The 18,595-nt window shown below is 47.1% G+C and overlaps 1 protein-coding gene across 1 annotated transcript in view; it reads right to left on the bottom strand.

Moving 5' to 3' along the window:
* Positions 1 to 405: 405 nt before the first annotated feature.
* The window catches only part of LOC140203646 (uncharacterized), a 49,739-nt gene continuing 31,549 nt past the window's right edge, over positions 406 to 18,595 (bottom strand). Inside the window, exons 13-16 of the mRNA XM_072269695.1 lie at positions 18,286 to 18,440; positions 3,928 to 4,070; positions 1,495 to 1,586; positions 406 to 430 (exon numbers count right to left, since the gene is read on the bottom strand). Coding sequence (XP_072125796.1) covers positions 414 to 430; positions 1,495 to 1,586; positions 3,928 to 4,070; positions 18,286 to 18,440 — 407 coding nt within the window. The 3' untranslated portion in view covers positions 406 to 413. The remainder of the gene's footprint in view (positions 431 to 1,494; positions 1,587 to 3,927; positions 4,071 to 18,285; positions 18,441 to 18,595) is intronic.

Consider the following 18,595-nt stretch of genomic DNA (forward strand, 5'->3'; position numbering starts at 1 on the left):
ACGTATCAATGTGCGCCTAATAGCGCATGCAACGATGTGTTACTACTACATAAAGTAGTCCCCATATCATACAGTAGGCTGACCCGGCTGATGCTGTAGTGGCGTCACCCCGAGTTTGAATCCAGCTGGCTCCCCTGCACGCTTTCCATCCATGCTGGGTTACGAGCTGGTGATCTCTTTGGAAACTCACCCGGCAGAAGGCAATGGCAAACCACTGCTGTAACTTGCCTCGTACGCGGTTCCCCACTCCGTCAGAGAGGCGTGGAGGGAAATCGTCCGCCAACTGGAGAAACTCCGGATGTGACATAACTTGCCTTTTTCCTATACGGTACAGAGAGAGAGTGAAGAAGGTTTTCAAAGATGTCAGTGGCAGATCTCGTTGGAAGTCTGGACAGCCATTTCTTCACTCCTTTCTACGATAAGGCAAGCACTAGATAGGAAGGAAAACATACAGATTAGATATTAAAAGGAGACAAAATGGGAACGTTTCTGAAGATAATCAGAACACGCATCTATCTGTAAGCTATGACGACAACTTGTGGGAATTCTAGCGATGGAGTATGTCATTTCTAAAATATTGCAAGTGAATTCATACAATTGCCAACTCTTAATTCCTGTTGCTTCAAGACCTATTCGGGCAGATGGGACTCGTCAGCTCATCTAGGAGAAGGAAAATTCGGATCTCAAACCTCTGCTGCCTTGCGGCTGTACCCACTCACAGGGAAGGCTTCGGGAGTAAACCCGGAGCTGGAGTCCCTAAGGCAGTCCTACGCTGACTGACAACTCCTGTGGTGCTCCTGGTACCAAACTCAATCTGCCATTCCTTTGGGTGCGTGCAGACGGGGAGCTTGCTACATGGGGCAACAGCTTGCTCTCCATATCGTACTGCTACCTCCCTGAAATGAGGTTTTGTAGGGTGGGATGTCTGGCACTAGATTTTAACACCCGTTCCTAAACCCTAAAAATCACCTAATATAAACACAGAACTCTTTACTGAGGATTGTACTCAAAACTCTGGATTGGTTCTTAATATATTCAGCTTACAGAAACAGGGAGGCAAGTAAGAGTCAGAACTGAGAACTTCATGCTTGGCTCTATAACAAGGTTTATAATTCTGAACAATTAGTAAATCCCTTTAACTGGAAACAGTTCCAAATATCACAGCATTGTTCCAGCAGCTCGAATAACCCTCTTGCTGGTTCAGAGTTTTGAATCCATAATTTGTGTTTTATCCCCTTTAATGAACGTGCTGAGGACTGCATGTTTTTCCCCGACCCTCACTCGTTACACGTGCAGATTACAAAGCACACATCTTTAGCTTAAAGAGCCTTTTCTACCATCAGTGCCTCCACAGCAGGAACCCAGCAGACACCCATCTTGTCTTGTGCTCATCTTCAGAGACCCAGTGACAGACTCTAGGACAATGCAGGCCACAACTGCTTGAAGGGAGAATGCTTATGCTCGTACCGAGCTGGGTGCAAAGCCACAACTTACCAGTCATGGCTTCCTGCGCAAAGTACTTTACGTCCATATCTTGGTCCTGACCCAATTTCTCCAGTATTGGTTTGAACTTGTTCTGTAAAGTGCTGTGATTTAAAAGCAATTTTTAGTACCTGTGACCTTCAAAACAAGACAGCAGCACATTCACTTAAATCCAAAGCGGTACTGGATATTACCCAGATTAAAATCTCCTCTTTCTGCCTCTCACGCAGGCTCCCACTACCACAACTGATCGTTTACTGTCCAGATTCGGGTCAGAGCTCAACTAGCAGACTATGGTCAGAAACTGCAGCTGAGCTCATTTGGGTTTGTGGATGCAAAAGGAGAATAATTTGGATGCCGCATTTTTATGCCGTTGAAGACAGGGGGCACTGAATGCATAAACTTCCTTTTAATGCAATCCATCTGTTATTGCTTTCCACACAAATTCCAATCAAATCACAAATGCACAACTTCACAAAAATCGTTCACCGGACGGGTTGGCGGGGTGGAGATACGTCGCTACCAAAGGAGGTGTAGGGCGCTCCTTCCCTCCGCCGCCCTGCAGGTCACCCTTGGGCAAGGTGCAACACCTGCTTAAGACCCCCCACCTGATCAGGGTCACGCGATGCCGTGGGAGCAGATGGTGGACGGTCATGTGTGCAGCCGGTGCAGATCACAAGTCCTGGTTGTGCGACCACATTCCCTGTGATAAACCTCTGCTTACGTCACATTTGGAGTACTGAATTCAGCTCTGGCCTCCCCTTTAAAGGGGTGGAGATTTTAGAGAAGGTGCAGAAGGTGTTTACAGGACGTTGCCTGTGAGAAACCTCTGGTTCGGTCACATTTGAAGTACTGAATTCAGCTCTGGTCTCCCGTTTAAAGGGTCTGAAAAAGGTACAGAAGACATGCTGGCTGGTACTGCAGATGTTACCGGAGAGGTTGCTTTCTCCAGAGTGACGGAGTCTGAGGGAGGGACGAGCTGATAGAAGTTTACAAAATTCTGAGGCAAAGACAGACGGCTCACAGTTGAGATGTAAGAGCCAGAAGAGAACAGCTCAAAGATGTGCTGAGGATTTGAGTACCTGGAACACACCGACAGGTCTGGTGGAACTGGATGCAGGTATGAAACAAGTGTTTAGGATCCACAGAAGGGTCACGGTCTGAAACGTCGACTGGTTATTCATTTCCATGGACGCTGCCTGATCTGCTGAGTTCCTCCAGCGTTTTCTGTGCGCATTGAAGTATCTAAGACACTGTTAGACAGGCAAATGAACGTGCGGAGAATGGAGGATATCAGCCACGTGCGTGCAAAAGGACACGGTTCAATTAGACGCTGCTTTATTTATAAAGTCTGCAGGTGTTGGAAACCCAGAGCAACACACACAAAATGCTGGAGGACCTCAGCAGGTCGGGTAGCACCTATGGAAATGAATAAACAGGTGACGTTTCGGGCCCAGACCCTTCGTACGGACTGAAAAGGAAGAATTAGTTTGGCACAACATTGTGGGCCAATGGGCCTGTTCTACAGGTTCAGTGAGCAAGACAGAGGGATGTGGAGTTAGTGTGGCTGAGTGGGTTTACTATAGCAAGGAGTGATTGTCAGTATAGATGCAATGGACAAGAGGGCATGCTTCTATACAGTACAACTGACTATATCCAGAACCCAAGCTTTGCTTGAAACACCCTCCACCATCCTCAGCCAACTTTTAACCCACGTTGCCAGCTTGCCAGAAGTTTTAACAATAAGGACCAGCCTCCCGTGCAGGATTCTGTCAAAGGTCTCACTGAAGTCCATGCAGACGACATATATTGCATGACACACGAACAAAATGGTTTAATTACTGTGTTAGGCTCCCAAAAGGCCACTGGGAGCTGGGGAACAGATATACAGGCAGATACGACCATGCCACACAGGAGCAAAATCAGGCCATTCAGCCCATCGAGTCTACTCTGCTATTCCATCACAGCCAATTCATTATCCCCCTCAACCCCAGTCACGGAAAGACTTAAAAATAGGGTCACTGAGTGGCTGATTTCAACTTCCCCTGTACTGAATGGAACTTCCTGAGCGCCAGAGGCTTCAATGGGTCAAAATTGATAACTGTGTCTAGTGGGGTAACACCAGACAGTATGCAGACACTCCAAGTTGGCATGGCGATGTAACACAGCTTACGAGGAAATGAGCCGGGCAGATGATCAAATTTTCAGCCATAATTGTAATTCCCTCAGTTTTAAGATGGTTACAGATTAAAACTGATCCTTGGGTGAAGGTGCTGAGGTGGGACCAGCAGAGACGGTGGTCTTGGCTGGATTGGACCTGTGGGTACAAAAGACGGTGCGACTCCATCACTAAACGCCACCACAGTGGCGTCTCAATTTCCATTCCAAACTGGAGGTGAAACATTCTCCACAGGCCGGGTTATAAGCCCCAACTCAAATACTTACCTGGCATCTAAAACCGGTCCTATTTTCTGCAATGTTTTAGCCACGTTGAAGCGAATGTTTGCCACCTGATCGCCTGCCATCTGGAGAACCGTCGGCAGCATGTGCTTTGCTGTGATTTCTTGGCCACAGGCTTCAGACAACACCTAAAAAAAACCAGCAGAAAATGCAAACGTTCATTCACAGCCCCGACCTTCACGAAGCAAGACTGAAGAAAAGATCATCGATCTGATTTGTGCGACGCTCAGAATGTATTTTGCCCCATGATAAAAAGGCATAGTCCACACTGGCACCAATGATCATCCGCAAGGAGAGAGATGAGGTCCTGCAACAGAGATTTACAGATCAACAGATAAGTTGTAAAGAAGAAGTGCTGGTATATTGTAATCGCTGGACTACCCCTTCTGCCATGTACGAGCGAGTTTAGAAACAGGAAGGCAGGACGGCTGAAAGGTACAAAGTGTGGGTGCAGAGCAGACAGCATCACTGGGATCTCTTCCATGGCAAGGTGACCCGAGCCAAGAGAGAACCAGGATTATAAGACGCAAGAGTGGAATTCGGCTATCGAGTCAAATATGATGGCAGAATATAGCATTAGTGCTCAGACTCTTGGCACTGTGGAGGATCAGAGGAATCTTGGGGTCTGAGTGCATAGGACACTCAAAGCTGCTACGCAGGTTGACTCTGCGGTTAAGGAGGCATACGGTGCATTGGCCTTCATCAATCGTGGGATTGAGTTTAAGAGCCGAGAGGTAATGTTACATAGGACCCTGGTCAGACCCCACCTGGAGTACTGTGCTCAGTTCTGGTCGCCTCACTACAGGAATGACTTGGAAGCCATAGAAAGGGTGTGGAGGAGATTTACAAGGATGTTGCCTGGATTGGGGAGCATGCTTTATGAGAATAGGGTGAGTGAACTTGGCCTTTTCTCTTTGCAGCGACGGAGGATGAGAGGTGACCTGATAGAGGTGAACAAGATAATGAGAGGCATTGATTGTGTGGATAGTCAGAGGCTTTTTCCCAGGGCTGAAATGGCTAGAACGAGAGGGCATAGTTTTAAGGTGCTTGGGACTGGGTACAGAGGAGATGTCAGGGGTAAATGAGGTGGAGGATAAGTGCGTGGCTGAGGGATTGGAGCAGGGGGCAGGGATTCAGATTTCTGGATCATTGGGACCTCTCTTGGGCCAGGTGTGCCCTGTACAAAAAGGACGGGTTGCACTTCAATCTGAGGGGGACCAATATCCTGGCAGGGAGGTTTGCTAAGGCTACAGAGAGTTTAAACTAGAATGGTTGGCGGGTGGCAACCGAACTGAAGAGACTAGGGAAGAGGAGGTTGGCTCACAAATAGAGAAAGCTTGTAGACAGTGCGAGAGGGAGGATAGGCAGGTGATAGAGAAAGGATGCTCCCAGACCGAATGTTTGAGATACGTCTATTTTAACGCAAGGAGTGTTGTGAACAAAGCGGATGAGCTTAGAGCGTGGATCAGTACTTGGAGATATGATGTGGTGGCCATTAGAGACTTGGATGGCTCAGGGACAGGAATGGTTACTTCAATTGCTGGGTTTTAAAAGTTTCAAAAAGGACAGGGAGGGAGGCAAAAGAGTTGGGGGCGTGGCACTGTTGATCAGAGATAGTGTCACAGCTGCAGGAAAGGTGGACGCCATGGAGGGATTGTCTACGGGGTCTCTCTGGGTGGAGGTTAGGAACAGAAAGGGGTCAATTACTTTACTGGGTGTTTTTCACAGGCCGCCCAATAGTAACAGGGATAGCGAGGAGCAGATAGGGAAACAGATCCTGGAAAGGTGTAATAATAACAGAGTTGTCATGATGGGAGGCTTTAATTTCCCAAATATCGATTGGCGTATCCCAAGAGCAAGGGGTTTAAGATGGGGTGGAATTTGTTAGGTGTGTTCAGGAAGGTTTCTTGACACAATATGTAGATAAGCCTACAAGAGAAGAGGCTGTACTTGATCTGGTGTTGGGAAATGAACCTGGTCAGGTGTCAGGTCTCTCAGTGGGAGAGCATTTTGGAGATAGTGATCATAATTCTATCTCCTTTATCATAGCATTGGAGAGGGATAGGAGCAGACAAGTTAGGGAAACGTTTAATTGGAGCAAGGGGAAATATGAGGCTATCAGGCAGGAAACTGGAAACAGATGCTCTTAGGGGATAGTATGGACGAAATGTGGCAAATGTTCAGGGGATGTTTGTGTGGAGCTCTGCATGGGTACATTCCGATGAGACAGGGACGTTACGGTAGGGTACAGGAACCGTGGTGTACAAAGGCTGTAATAAATCTAGTCAAGAAGAAAAGAAAAGCTTACAAAAGGTTCAGAGAGCTAGGCAATGTTAAAGATCTAGAAGGTTATAAGGCTAATAGGAAGGAGCTTAAGAAGGAAATTAGGAGTGCCAGAAGAGGCCATGAGAAGGCCTTGGCAGGCAGGGTTAAGGAAAACCCCAAGGCATTCTACAAGTATGTGAAGAGCAAGAGGATAAGATGTGAAAGAACAGGACCTATCAAGTGTGACAGTGGGAAAGTATGTATGGAACCGGAGGAAATAGCAGAGGTACTTAATGAATATTTTACTTCCGTATTCACTATGGAAAAGGATCTTAGTGATTGTCGTGATGACTTGCTGCAGACTGACAAGCTTGAACATGTAGATATTAAGAAAGAGGATGTGCTGGAGCTTTGGGAAAGCATCAAGTTGGATAAGTCGCCAGGACCGGATGAGATGTACCCCAGGCTACCGTGGGAGGCGAGGGAGATTGCTGAGCCTCTGGCGATGATCTTTGCATCATCAACGGGGACGGGAGAAGTCCTAGAGGATTGGAGGGTTGCCGATGTTGTTCCTTTATTCAAGAAAGGGAGTAAAGATAGCCCTGGAAGTTATAGACCAGTGAGTCCTACCTCAGTAAGTTGATGGAGAAGATCCTGAGAGGCAGGATTTATGAACATTTGCAGAGGTATAACATGATTAGGAATAGTCAGTATGGCTTTGTCAAGGGCAGGTCAAGCCTTACGAGCCTGATTTAATTTTTTGAGCATGTGACTAAACACAATGATGAAGGAAGAGCAGTAGATGTAGTGTATATGGATTTCAGCAAGGCATTTGATAAGGTACCCCATGCAAGGCTTATTCAGAAAGTAAGGAGGCATGGGATCCAAGGGGACATTGCTTTGTGGATCCAGAACTGGCTTGCCCACAGAAGGCAAAGAGTGGTTGTAGGCAGGTCATATTCTGCATGGAGGTTGGCCTCAAGTATCTGTTCTGGGACCCTTACTCTTCGTGATTTTTATAAATGACCTGGATGAGGAAGTGGAAGTGGAGGGATGGCTTAGTAAGTTTGCTGAGACACAAAGGTTGGAGGTGTTGTGGGTAGTGTAGAGGGCTGTCAGACGTTAGAGCGGGACATTGATAGGATGCAAAACTGGACTGAGAAGTGGCAGATGGAGTTCAACCCAGATAAGTGTGAAGTGGTTCATCTTGGTAGGTCAAATATGATGGCAGAATATAGTATTAATGGTAAGACTCTTGGCAGTGTGGAGGATCAGAGGGATCTTGGGGTCCGAGTCCATAGGACGCTCAAAGTTGCTGCGCAGGTTGACTCTGTGGTTAAGAAGGCATACGGTGTATTGGCCTTCATCAATCATGGAACTGAATTTAGAAGCCGAGAGGTAATGTTGCAGCTATATAGGACCCTGGTCAGACCCCACTTGTAGTACTGTGGTCACCTCACTACAAGAAGAATGTGGAAGCCATAGACAGGGTGCAGAGGAGATTTACAAGGATGTTGCCTGGATTGGGGAGCATGACTTATGAGAATGGGTTGAGTGAACTCGGCCTTTTCTCCTTGGAACGATGGAGGATGAGAGGTTACCTGATACAGGTGTGTAAGATGATGAGAGGCATTGATCGTGTGGATAGTCAGAGCCTTTTTCCCAGGTCTGAAATGGTTGCCACAAGAGGACACAGGTTTAAGGTGCTGGGGAGTAGGTACAGAGGAAATGTCAGGGGTAAGTTTTTTACTCAGAGAGTGGTGAGTGTGTGAAATGGGCTACCGGCATCGGTGGTGGAGCCAGATATGATAGAGTCTTTTAAGAGACTTTTGGATAGGTACATGGAGCTTAGAAAAATAGATGGCTACAGGTAAGCCGAGTAATTTCTAAGTTAGGGACATGTTTGGCACAACCTTGTGGGCCGAAGGGCCTGTATTGTGCTGTGGTTTTCTATGTTTCAATGCAAGTTTTTTTTATGCAGAGAGTGGTGAGTGTGTGGGATGGGCTGCCAGAGGCGGCGGTGGAGGCGGAAACGATCGGGTTTTTGAAGAGACACCTGAATGGATACATGGAGCTTAGAAAAATAGAGGGCTATAGGTAAGCGGAGTAATTTCTGAGGTAGGGACATGCTCGGCACAGCTTTGTGGGCCGAAGGGCCTGTATTGTGCTGTAGGTTTTCTTTGTTTCTATGAGTCTCCTCTGCCATTCCATCATGGCTGATTTATTTTTCCTCTCAACCCCATTCTTCTGCCTCCTCCCGTATCCTTTCACGCCCTTCACAAATCAAGAATCTATCAACCTCCACTTTAAATATACTCAATGACTTGGCCTCCAAAGCCGTCTGTGACAATGAATTCCACCGATTCAGTACCCTCTGGCTAAAGAAATTCCTCCTCACTTCTGCTGTAAAGGGACGTCCTTCTATTCTGAGGCTGTGCCCTCTGGTCCCAGACTCTTGCGCTATTGGAAACCGCCTCTGTGCGTCCCTTTTATCCATATCTTTGCTCGAGCACTTTGGGAGGGTTTAAGCTGGTGAGGCAGCAGGGGTGCGACACAGAGTACTAGTGTAGCAGGTGTTAACTCAGAATTCCATGTCAAACTCACTGAACAGGCAGGTCCGGTAAGCAGAGAAGGCAGAAATAAGTGGGAAAGCACGAGAGGGCTGGGAGGTTTAACCACATGTTTCCGAACACAGAAATTCACAGCACATTACAAGCCCTTCGGCCCACAATGTTGTGCCGACCAGGTAACCTACTCTAGAAACTGCTTAGAATTTCCCTAGCGCAGCAGTCCCCAACCACCGGGCTGCGGACCAGTACCAAGCCGCGAGGAAACGACATGTTTTGGCGATAGGAGTTGCTGCACCTTTCCTCATTCCCTGTCGCGCCCTGTTCAGCTTGAACACACGCGAGGTCAGTACCCGCACGTCATCCATGTCAGCGCGGGAAGAAGATCAGCTTGAGCTTGCAAATGACGGCGGGCTGAAAAGTATGTTTGACATAACATCTCTGCCAGCATTCTGGATCAAAGTCAAGGCTAAATATCCTGAGATAGCCATGAAAGCACTGAAATCCGTGCCTCCATTTCCAACATATCTCTGCAATGAATGCAACAAAAACAAAATTGCTGAATAGACTGGACATAAGGAACCCCCTTTGAGTATCGCTGTCTCCCATCAGCCTGTGATAGGACCGTCTTGTTGCAGGGAAACAAGCCCAGGTCTCCCACTGAATCAGCGATATTGGTGTGTTGCAATGATTTTATATGTTCATACGGGGAAAATACGTGCTGTGTGTTTAACATCCAAACGTTACTTAAAATGTTATGATGCTATTGATTTATAAGTGACTTGCAGAACCATATAACAATTACAGCACAGAAACAGGCTATCTCGGCTCTTCTAGTCCGTGCTGAACTCTACTCTCACCTAGTCACATCGACCTGCACTCAGCCCATAACCATCCATTCCTTTCCTGTCCATATACCTATCCAGTTTTTCTTTAAATGATAATATTGAACCTGCTCTACCACTTCTACTAGGAGTTCGTTCAACACTTACTTCAAGCTTACCTGTCCTCCCCCGATAATTGACTTATCACTATATTCATGCGAGGAAAATATGCGCTGTCTGTTTAATATTAAATTCGTTAGATAAACCCTTTAAGAAATGCTGGTCCGCAAGAATATTGTCAATATTAAACCGGGCCGCAGTGCAAAAAATGTTGGGCTCCCTGCCCTAGCGCATAGCCCTCTATTTTTCTAAGCTCCATGCACCCAAGAGGCTCTTAAAAGGCCCTATTGTATCCACTTCCACCACTGCCCCTGGCAGTGCATTCCACGCACCCACCACTCTCTGCGTGAAAAACTTACCCCCGACATCCCTTTGTACCTACTTCCAAGCACCTTAAAAGTACGCCCTCTCGTTCTAGCCATTTCAGCCCTGGGAAAAAGCCTCTAACTATCCACGTGATCAACGCCTCTCATTATCTTGTACACCTCTTTCAGGTCACCTCTCATCCTCCGTTGCTCCAAGGAGAAAAGGCCAAGTTCACTCAACCTATTCTCATAAAACACGCCCTCCAATCCAGGCTTCATGCTTGTAACTCTCCTCAGCACTCTCTATATAGTATCCACATCCTGCCTGTTGTGAGGTGACCACAACTGAACACAGTACTCCAAGTGGGGTCTGACCGAGGTCTTATATAGCTGTAACATTTTGATGCACTATCAATAACTCCGAAAGACTGGAAGTAGAGTAAATATTGAAAGGCTTTTATTAGCAGTAAAATGTGATCTCCATCATGCTGAGTGTCTGCTCTTGGACTGAGAGGAGGAGCAGTGACACAATCGCCTTTATTTAGGGGTCTATGGGAGGAGCCACAGGAGCAGTCAGCAGAGGGATGTGTCCAGACAGGTAACCCAGTTACAACATATATATATGGTTTACCTCACAGCTCTTGAACTCACTTGCACGGTTGATGAATGCCAACACACCATGCGCCTTCTTAACAACACTGTCAACCTGCGCAACAGCTTTGAGTGTCCTATGGACACGGACCCCAAGATCTCTCATATCCTCCACAATGCCAAGCATCTTACCATTGATATTATATTCTGGTTTTAACAGAGAACTCCGGTGAGCTGGCCAATGATCAGTACAGGGATTATATTATTCCTGTAAGTATAGGAACATGGTTGAGGGATGGGAGCACAACGTCCTGGGTTACAGATGCCCTAGGGACAGGGGGAAGGGTTTGAGTGTTACACTAATCAGAGAGGGTATTACAAGTGACTGCTGAAGCTGGAATCTAGAGCGACAAACAAACTCAATGCAGATCTGTGAGAGGAAAGTGGACTGGATCAAAACCCTGCATCAGGGACTGGGGTGGGGGGGGGGGACAGTGGAATGGTGGGGAGAAAGGAGTCTGAGGTGACTGGTACACTGATGGCAGGAGAGGAGTGAAGGAGGAGCAGAGACAGTGACAGGCAGAGGACGACAGGGGGAACGAGGAAATAACATCGCGAGGGAGATGGGACAAGGTAGGGACAGTGTGAAGCTGCGGACTGACAGCAGGAACACAAAGAGCTACAAGGGTTGGACTCTGATAAATAACGGAGGTGGTAACAGGTTCGGGGAGAGGGGTGAACACTAGATGAATCTAGACAGGGGAGAGAGAGTGTGAGTGAGGCGAAAGAGCGAGAGTGTGCGAGGGAGTGCGCATGGGGTGAGGGGTGGGAGAATGGGCCTCGGCCTTTCCTATCAACGTAACTGTACCTACCTCTGGAGATTTGTCTTTCAGCCCCACTCACATGCCGACTCGTGAAAATCTTGCTCTTTACATCCCTTTTTAACATCTTTCTCTCTCACTTTTAACCTCGGGGCTTTAGACTCCCCCGATGATGCGGGGGCGGGGGGAGGGTCGAGTAAGTTGGGGGATAGAGTTCAAGAGTGCGAGGTAATGTTGCAGCTCTATAAAACTCTGGTCAGACCACACTGGCGTCCAGCTTTGGTAGCCTTGTCATAGGAAGCATGGAGAAGATCTAGAGGGGACACAGGGGAGACTTGCCAGGCTGCTGCCTGCATTAGAGAGCGCGTCTTATGAGGAAAGGTTGAGTGAGTTGGGGCTTTATCTGTTTGGAGTGAAGGAGGATGAGAGGTGTGGATAGAGTGGACAGCCAGAGACTTTTCCCCAAGGCAGAAATGGCCAATACCAGAGGCATAATTTTGAGATGATTGGAGGAAGGTACACAGGTAAGATTTTTGTTTCACACACACAGAGTGGGTGGGTGTGTGGAATGCCCTGCCAGGCGTGATGGTAGAGGCAGATGCATTGGGGGCATTTGACAAATTCTTAGATAGGCACACAGATGATAGAAAAATGGAGGGCTATGTAGGAGGGAACGGTTAGATTGATCTCAGAGTAGGTTAAAAGATCAGCACAGCACTTTAACACAGTGCTTTAACGTTCTATGTCCTAGGTACAATTGCTCTGCTTAGTTTGCCAACTAACCAAAGCACCATCATTAGCACTAACACCGCAAGACAAAGCTCACATTTTTATGTCATCTGCTAAACTTCTAGCCACATCCAAATCATTTACAGGAGAGTTCCAGCACAGATTCCTGTGGTTCACCACGGGGTAATCACAAAAGCCGATCAGCATATCAACTTTGAACCCAATTTGTGAAGTTGCGTCAGATCCCTCGGTCTCTTACGCGTTTGGGGATCTTGTCAAAAGATTTACCGAAGTCCCTGTAGACAACACCAGCTGCACGAGTACACCCGTAACTCAAGAAACTCAAACTGGCCGACAGAATCACCACTTGCACGCTGACCATTTCTGATGAAGCTCTGCCCAAGTGCAGCTGAATCCCGTCCCTCGGGACTTTTTACAACACCCTTTCTACCACTGATGTTAGATTCACAGCTCTGTAGTTAGCAGTTGCTGCCTTCGTTGAAGAAAGGCACCGTACTGCTGGGATCCAGTTACCTGGCACCTGTTCTGTGACAATTTAGGATTTTAAACTACCAGGATCCTTGGAACACACAAAATGCTGGAGGAACTCTGCAGGCCAGGCAGCATCGCTGGAAAAGAGTACAGTCGACATTTCCAGCCGAGACCCTTCGGCAGGAGTGGAGAAAAAAGATGAGTAGATTTAAAAGTTGGGGGGGGATGGAAGGTGAGTGGAGAAAGAAATACAAGGTGCTGGGTGAAACCAGGAGGGGGGAGGGATGAAGTAAAGAGCTGAGCAGATATCACAGAGTGAGAGAAGGTTTCACTGACTCCCGTCGAAAGGAAGCAGAGATCACGGAGGGGGATCACGGAGGGGGAGCAGTGAGAGAGGGTTTCACTGAACTCTCAAAGAGACCTTGGGAGCTCAGTCCTTCCTTCCCATAACAGCCAAGGATACATTTCATCAGGCCTTGGAAACATTGCGTATCCAACCCCACTAAAGACTCCTAATACATCGGCTTCTTGCCCTGCTTGAGTGTTCCAACCATGTCCTTCTCTCAAACAACAGGAATTCTGCAAATGCTGGAAATTCAAGCAACACACATAGAAGTTGCTGGTGAACGCAGCAGGCCAGTCAATGTTTCAGGCCGAGACCCTTTGTCCTTCTCTCACTCTGTTTCTCACGAAGTTTTCCTGGATACCCTCTCCTTTGGGCCATTCCCTTTGAAATCGTTCGTGCTGATATCAGAGAGGTTGAGGTTCTGTACTGCTATAACCTGATAACTCGTACAACTGTGTTTTGCCTTTCTCCTTCGTATCCAGGACATCTTTGAGGAGCGATGCCTCAAAAAGGCGGCATCCATGGTGAAGGACCCTGCCACCCAGGACATGCCCTCTTCTCACTGCTACCCTCAGGAAGGAGGCACAGAAGCCTGAAAGCACACACTCAGCGATTCCAGAACAGTCTCTTCCCCTCTGCCATTTCTGAATGGACACTGAACCCATGCTCTACTTCACTACTTTTTATTTCTGTTTCCGCACTATTATTTTATATGTTTACTGTAATTCACAGTTTTCTCTGTTATCATGTGTTGCACTGTGCTGCTGCCACAAAGACAGCAAATTTCACGACATTATGCCGGTGACGTTAAACCTGATTCTGATATCCTTGCTCCTGTACCTCATGCTGAATACTGGGAGAGCTGTCACATGTGACCACTCCTAGGGACTACCTGTACTCTGTTACTTGAAGCTCTTTTTGCATATTCCTCCAAGGAATGTGTGGGCATCACAGGTTGAAGTGGTATTTAATTCCTTTGTGGTGGGCTGCAGCCCTTGAGGTGTGGGTGCACCCACAATGCAGTTAGGGTGGGTGATCCAGGATTCTGACCCAGTCAGTGTCAATGCCCTGGTTCAGATTTTTACTGCTATGCTGTAGGCATTTCATTTTAGCAGTTCTGTAAGAGCAATCTGTTCTGCTTTCAGCCTGTTTGGGTCTGAGCTCAGGAATGAGGTGTCATCCAATCAGGATGGTAGAATTGGGAGAAGGTGCTAGAGATTACTGGGCAGAGAGGTCTTTGTTTGGCCGGAGCTGGGAGAAGACAGGAGAAAAGATGGTGGACGATGAGGGTGCTTTCTGCAGATGAATGGCTTCGACGAGGAAGGACCAATAATCCCGTGGGAAAGCCTCTTTGTTCAAGATGGATTTCCAGTGACCTTCGGAGGGTGGTGTGTGCTTTCACGCAGATGGAGGGAGGGTCCAGCACGCGATTTACAGAGAAGTTCAAGATTTGAGCTCCACTGTATACGTGACTTTTTAAGTAGAATGGGCCCTTTTCGGTTTTTTTCCTCTTTCTTTCCTTTAATAACTGTTTGCTTAAGTTAACATTCTTAAATATACTCCTGAATAATTCTATGCAGTGTACAATCTGCTATTTTTTGCTGACAGGCGATTGCCAGGGGCTGTAAATCACACAGCATTCACACAAACCGGGGTTTGGGTAGGCGAGACATCCCAACCTCACGGATTTTGCGGGACCAAAGTCACATACACCTTAGATGTACGAAGCCTGAAGTTTCTCCCCGCGGAGTCCAGTGGCTGTTTGCGAGGGGCTAAAAGGCTGCATTTCCAGAGACGCCCAGTGAAAAGGGGGTTTCAGAAGTAATGGCAATATATTTCCAAGTCCGGTTGGTGTGCAGCTTGCAGGTAATATTCCAATGTTTTGCTGTTCTTGGCTGTTTACATCAAGTTCAAGTTTAATTATCATTCATGAATACCCATGAATACACCCAAACGAAACAGTGTTCTTTCAGGGTCAAGGTACAAAACACAGTACCAACAGTCATACACAGCACGTGGCACATATAGCAGTAAAATATAGTCACACAACAAATATAGTCCAAGTCCCTGAGTCCATGAATGTTGCAGCAGTCTGTAGTTGAACACGTACATCCTGCCTTCTGCCAAGCAAACACTTTGGGGGAGAGGGACAGCACCAACGTTAGCTTAAACGCTGCGCTACACCACCTCCAGTGCCAGCTCTTGATGCCTCTCTCCTTGGTGGCTGCAAACAGGCGGCCCCATGGCTTGAGGCCACATCCGCTCACCCTGCAGGGGTGTCAGTCACCCCTGCTGCCAGCCCCTGTAGTCCGCAATAAATCAGAAGACCAGACTTGCAGCATTACACATTAACAATGCTCAACAGGGTTTTGCAATCACAAGAAAAGAGTCTAAGACAATTGCTCGCTGCCAGTCTGCACGCCAACCACATTGCTGACTCTCTGACGCGGGGAGCAGAACGATCTGCCCCAAGTCCAGCTTTTTCAGATTCTACGCCGATGGGTTAGGCCCGCAGCACTCTTTAAGTGCTTAACTTCCAGCAGGGTCTTGAGATCGCAAAGAAATAAACAAAAGATAGTAACACGTTTGGCTGGCCCCGTAGAACCCGCCGCGCCCCAGCACACCGCCATCTTACTGGAAGTTCACCAGTAGAGGCTTGTGGATTAGTAAGGTGTGTCCCAGAATGTCCTCCTCCTCGATATTTCAGTAATAAATCAATATTACGGTGCCACGCCCACCACACCATTCACTGAGTGAATCGTTCAGCCATTCAACCCTCTCTATGACAGTAACAATATCACCCTCCTGTGAGCTCATTTGCTTAACTAGTAACGTTGCTTACACCAAAATAAATATAATCTTGCATTTCTTATCAGACTGACTGGGGCTTGCTTTGTTTCCCTTCGATATTTAACTGCACGGCCACCTCAACTGTAAATGTGGCCTGTGGCCCATCCCTATGAGTTTGAATCCCAGCGAGCACTCCCGCAGGCTGTTAGCCCTGTTTTGGTCCAGCCCGCGCAGGCATATCTTTCTGAGGTGTTCCTGCTGATCCAGAGGTCTAAAGTTCAAAGTACATTGCTACCAAAGTATGAACTCCATATACAAACAGGAGATTCGTCTTCTTGCAGGCAGCCATAAAGCAAAGAAACACAAGAGAATCCATGGAAAAAGAAAGAATCCAACACAGCAAAGACTGTCAGACACACAATGTGCCCAAAAAGAACAAATCGGGCAAACAAGAATAAAAAAATAGTAAACCAGTAAGACACAGAACATGAACCGCAGGGTCACTGAAATTAGGCCCACAGGCAGGGAGCCAGTTTAGATCAGTAGATGGCTGCAGGCCACAGCAAGGGAGTCAGTTCTGTGCTGAGAGAAGTGAAACCAGTCCAGGGGCCCAATGGTTGCAGTCCACAGCCAAGGAGCCAGTTCAGCATTTTATCTGAGCCAGGGTCCCAATGGTCGCAGGGCACAGCCAGCAAGTCAATTCAGTGCGGAGACAAGTGCTGACAGTGACAGTCGGTTCACTGCTGAGGTGTGTAAAGCCTCACAGAGAAGTTAGTCTTTCCCCCTGCGACTCCTTAAACTTTTTAGCCTGGCTCGTTGCTGAAATCGACTGAACACCACTTCATTTTCCCCTCTCAGGCCACTCTCATCCAACCTTAAGTCCACTCCCAGCAATGGCCGCGGCCGCTGCACCTGCATTCTTGAGAGTCCAGCTTGCCAAATCCTTGAGGATACCGCAAAAACGCCAGGTCGTGCAGACCTCTCGACACCCTCCAGAGCCTATCAAGCTCCACTTTAAATACACCCAATTACTTGGCCTCCCATCGCCGCCTGTGGCGATGAATTCCCTAGACTCACCACGCTCCGGCTAAAGAAATTCTTCATATCCGTTCTAAAGGGATATCCCTCTGTTCCAAAGGCTGTGCCCTCCGGTCCTAGACTCACCCATTTTTAGAAACATCCATTTTATCTAGGCATTTCAACTGAATCTCTCCCTCACCTTGTCCAAACTCCAGCAAAGCCCAGGCCCATCAAATAAATCCAGGGAAAGAAGTTAATTCTGCATCTGGAATGACTGTGGGGGCCTTTAAGTACACTTGTAAATTGAAACTAGTTGCGTCAAAAAACTTACAATTCCCTCAGCCAGATAATGTATAAAGTCCATTTCAAGGTACTCAGATCTCTAAGCAAAAGACAGAGCCATAGTCCACTACAGCACAGAAACAGGCCCTTGTGAAATAAAACTTGAAAGCTGTAAGCCATCTGGTGGGTCAACAGGTCATTAAATCAGTTGTCCTTCAGCTAACACCATCAGTCCATTTCCACAGGGACGGTTAGGAACTCTGCTCCACGAAATCATAAAAAGTCTCGTCCTCAACTCAATTTTTACTCCAGACACCTTGCAGATTAAACACAAAACACCACTACACCTCAGCAAATAACGCAAGCACAGAAGCTCGTATCAAGCAGATGTCAATATTGGAAGGAGCAGCTTTGGCAAAGTGTTAATTGATTTTTTGCAGAATCTAAACATTCACAAAGAATATATTAAAAGAACATTTTAAACAAATCCATAGTATTTTTGTTAAATTCTTTTTTCTTTAGTGTGTGTTCTAACTGTACGTTTTATTCATGAAATATTTTAGCAGCTTGTGAAGTGTAATGGAAGTATTGTCAAAGCTATACTCACGTTAATGCAGAAGAGGGTGGTCATTCTGTGAAGGTAGTTGGGGTCACTGGCCATGGGCAAGTACATTGTCAAAGCTATACTCACGTTAATGCAGAAGAGGGTGGTCATTCTGTGAAGGTAGTTGGGGTCACTGGCCATTGCAAGTACATTGTCAAAGCTATACTCACGTTAATGCAGAAGAGGGTGGTCATTCTGTGAAGGTAGTTGGGGTCACTGGCCATGGGCAAGTACATTGTCAAAGCTATACTCACGTTAATGCAGAAGAGGGTGGTCATTCTGTGAAGGTAGTTGGGGTCACTGGCCATTGCAAGTACATTGTCAAAGCTATACTCACGTTAATGCAGAAGAGTGTGGTCATTCTGTGAAGGTAGTTGGGGTCACTGGCCATGGCAAGTACATTGTCAAAGCTATACTCACGTTAATGCAGAACAGGGCGGTCATTCTGTGAAGGTAGTTGGGGTCACTGGTCATGGGCAAGTACATTGTCAAAGCTATACTCACGTTAATGCAGAAGAGGGTGGTCATTCTGTGAAGGTAGTTGGGGTCACTGGCCATGGCAAGTACATTTTCAAAGCTATACTCACGTTAATGCAGAACAGGGTGGTCATTCTGTGATGGTAGTTGGGGTCACTGGCCATGGCAAGTACTTTCGGCACAATAGTGGATTCTGCCCAGTCTTTGCCAAACTTCTCCACCAACTTGGTCAAGTTGTTGGTTGCGGCCTCGCGAATGGCGTACACTGCAAGACAGCATTCACAGGTCAAGAAATGATCTGATCGCCGTTACTACTTGATTTTCAAATATGTACCTTGCTGATAAAATACAAAGTTCCGAAATGAAATGCTCGTACCACCTTCTTTAAAGTGTAGACCTGTTCCATACCAAGTTATACAC

The sequence above is a fragment of the Mobula birostris genome, chromosome 10 (genome assembly GCF_030028105.1).
Source record: "Mobula birostris isolate sMobBir1 chromosome 10, sMobBir1.hap1, whole genome shotgun sequence".
Classification (NCBI taxonomy): Eukaryota; Metazoa; Chordata; class Chondrichthyes; order Myliobatiformes; family Myliobatidae; genus Mobula; species Mobula birostris.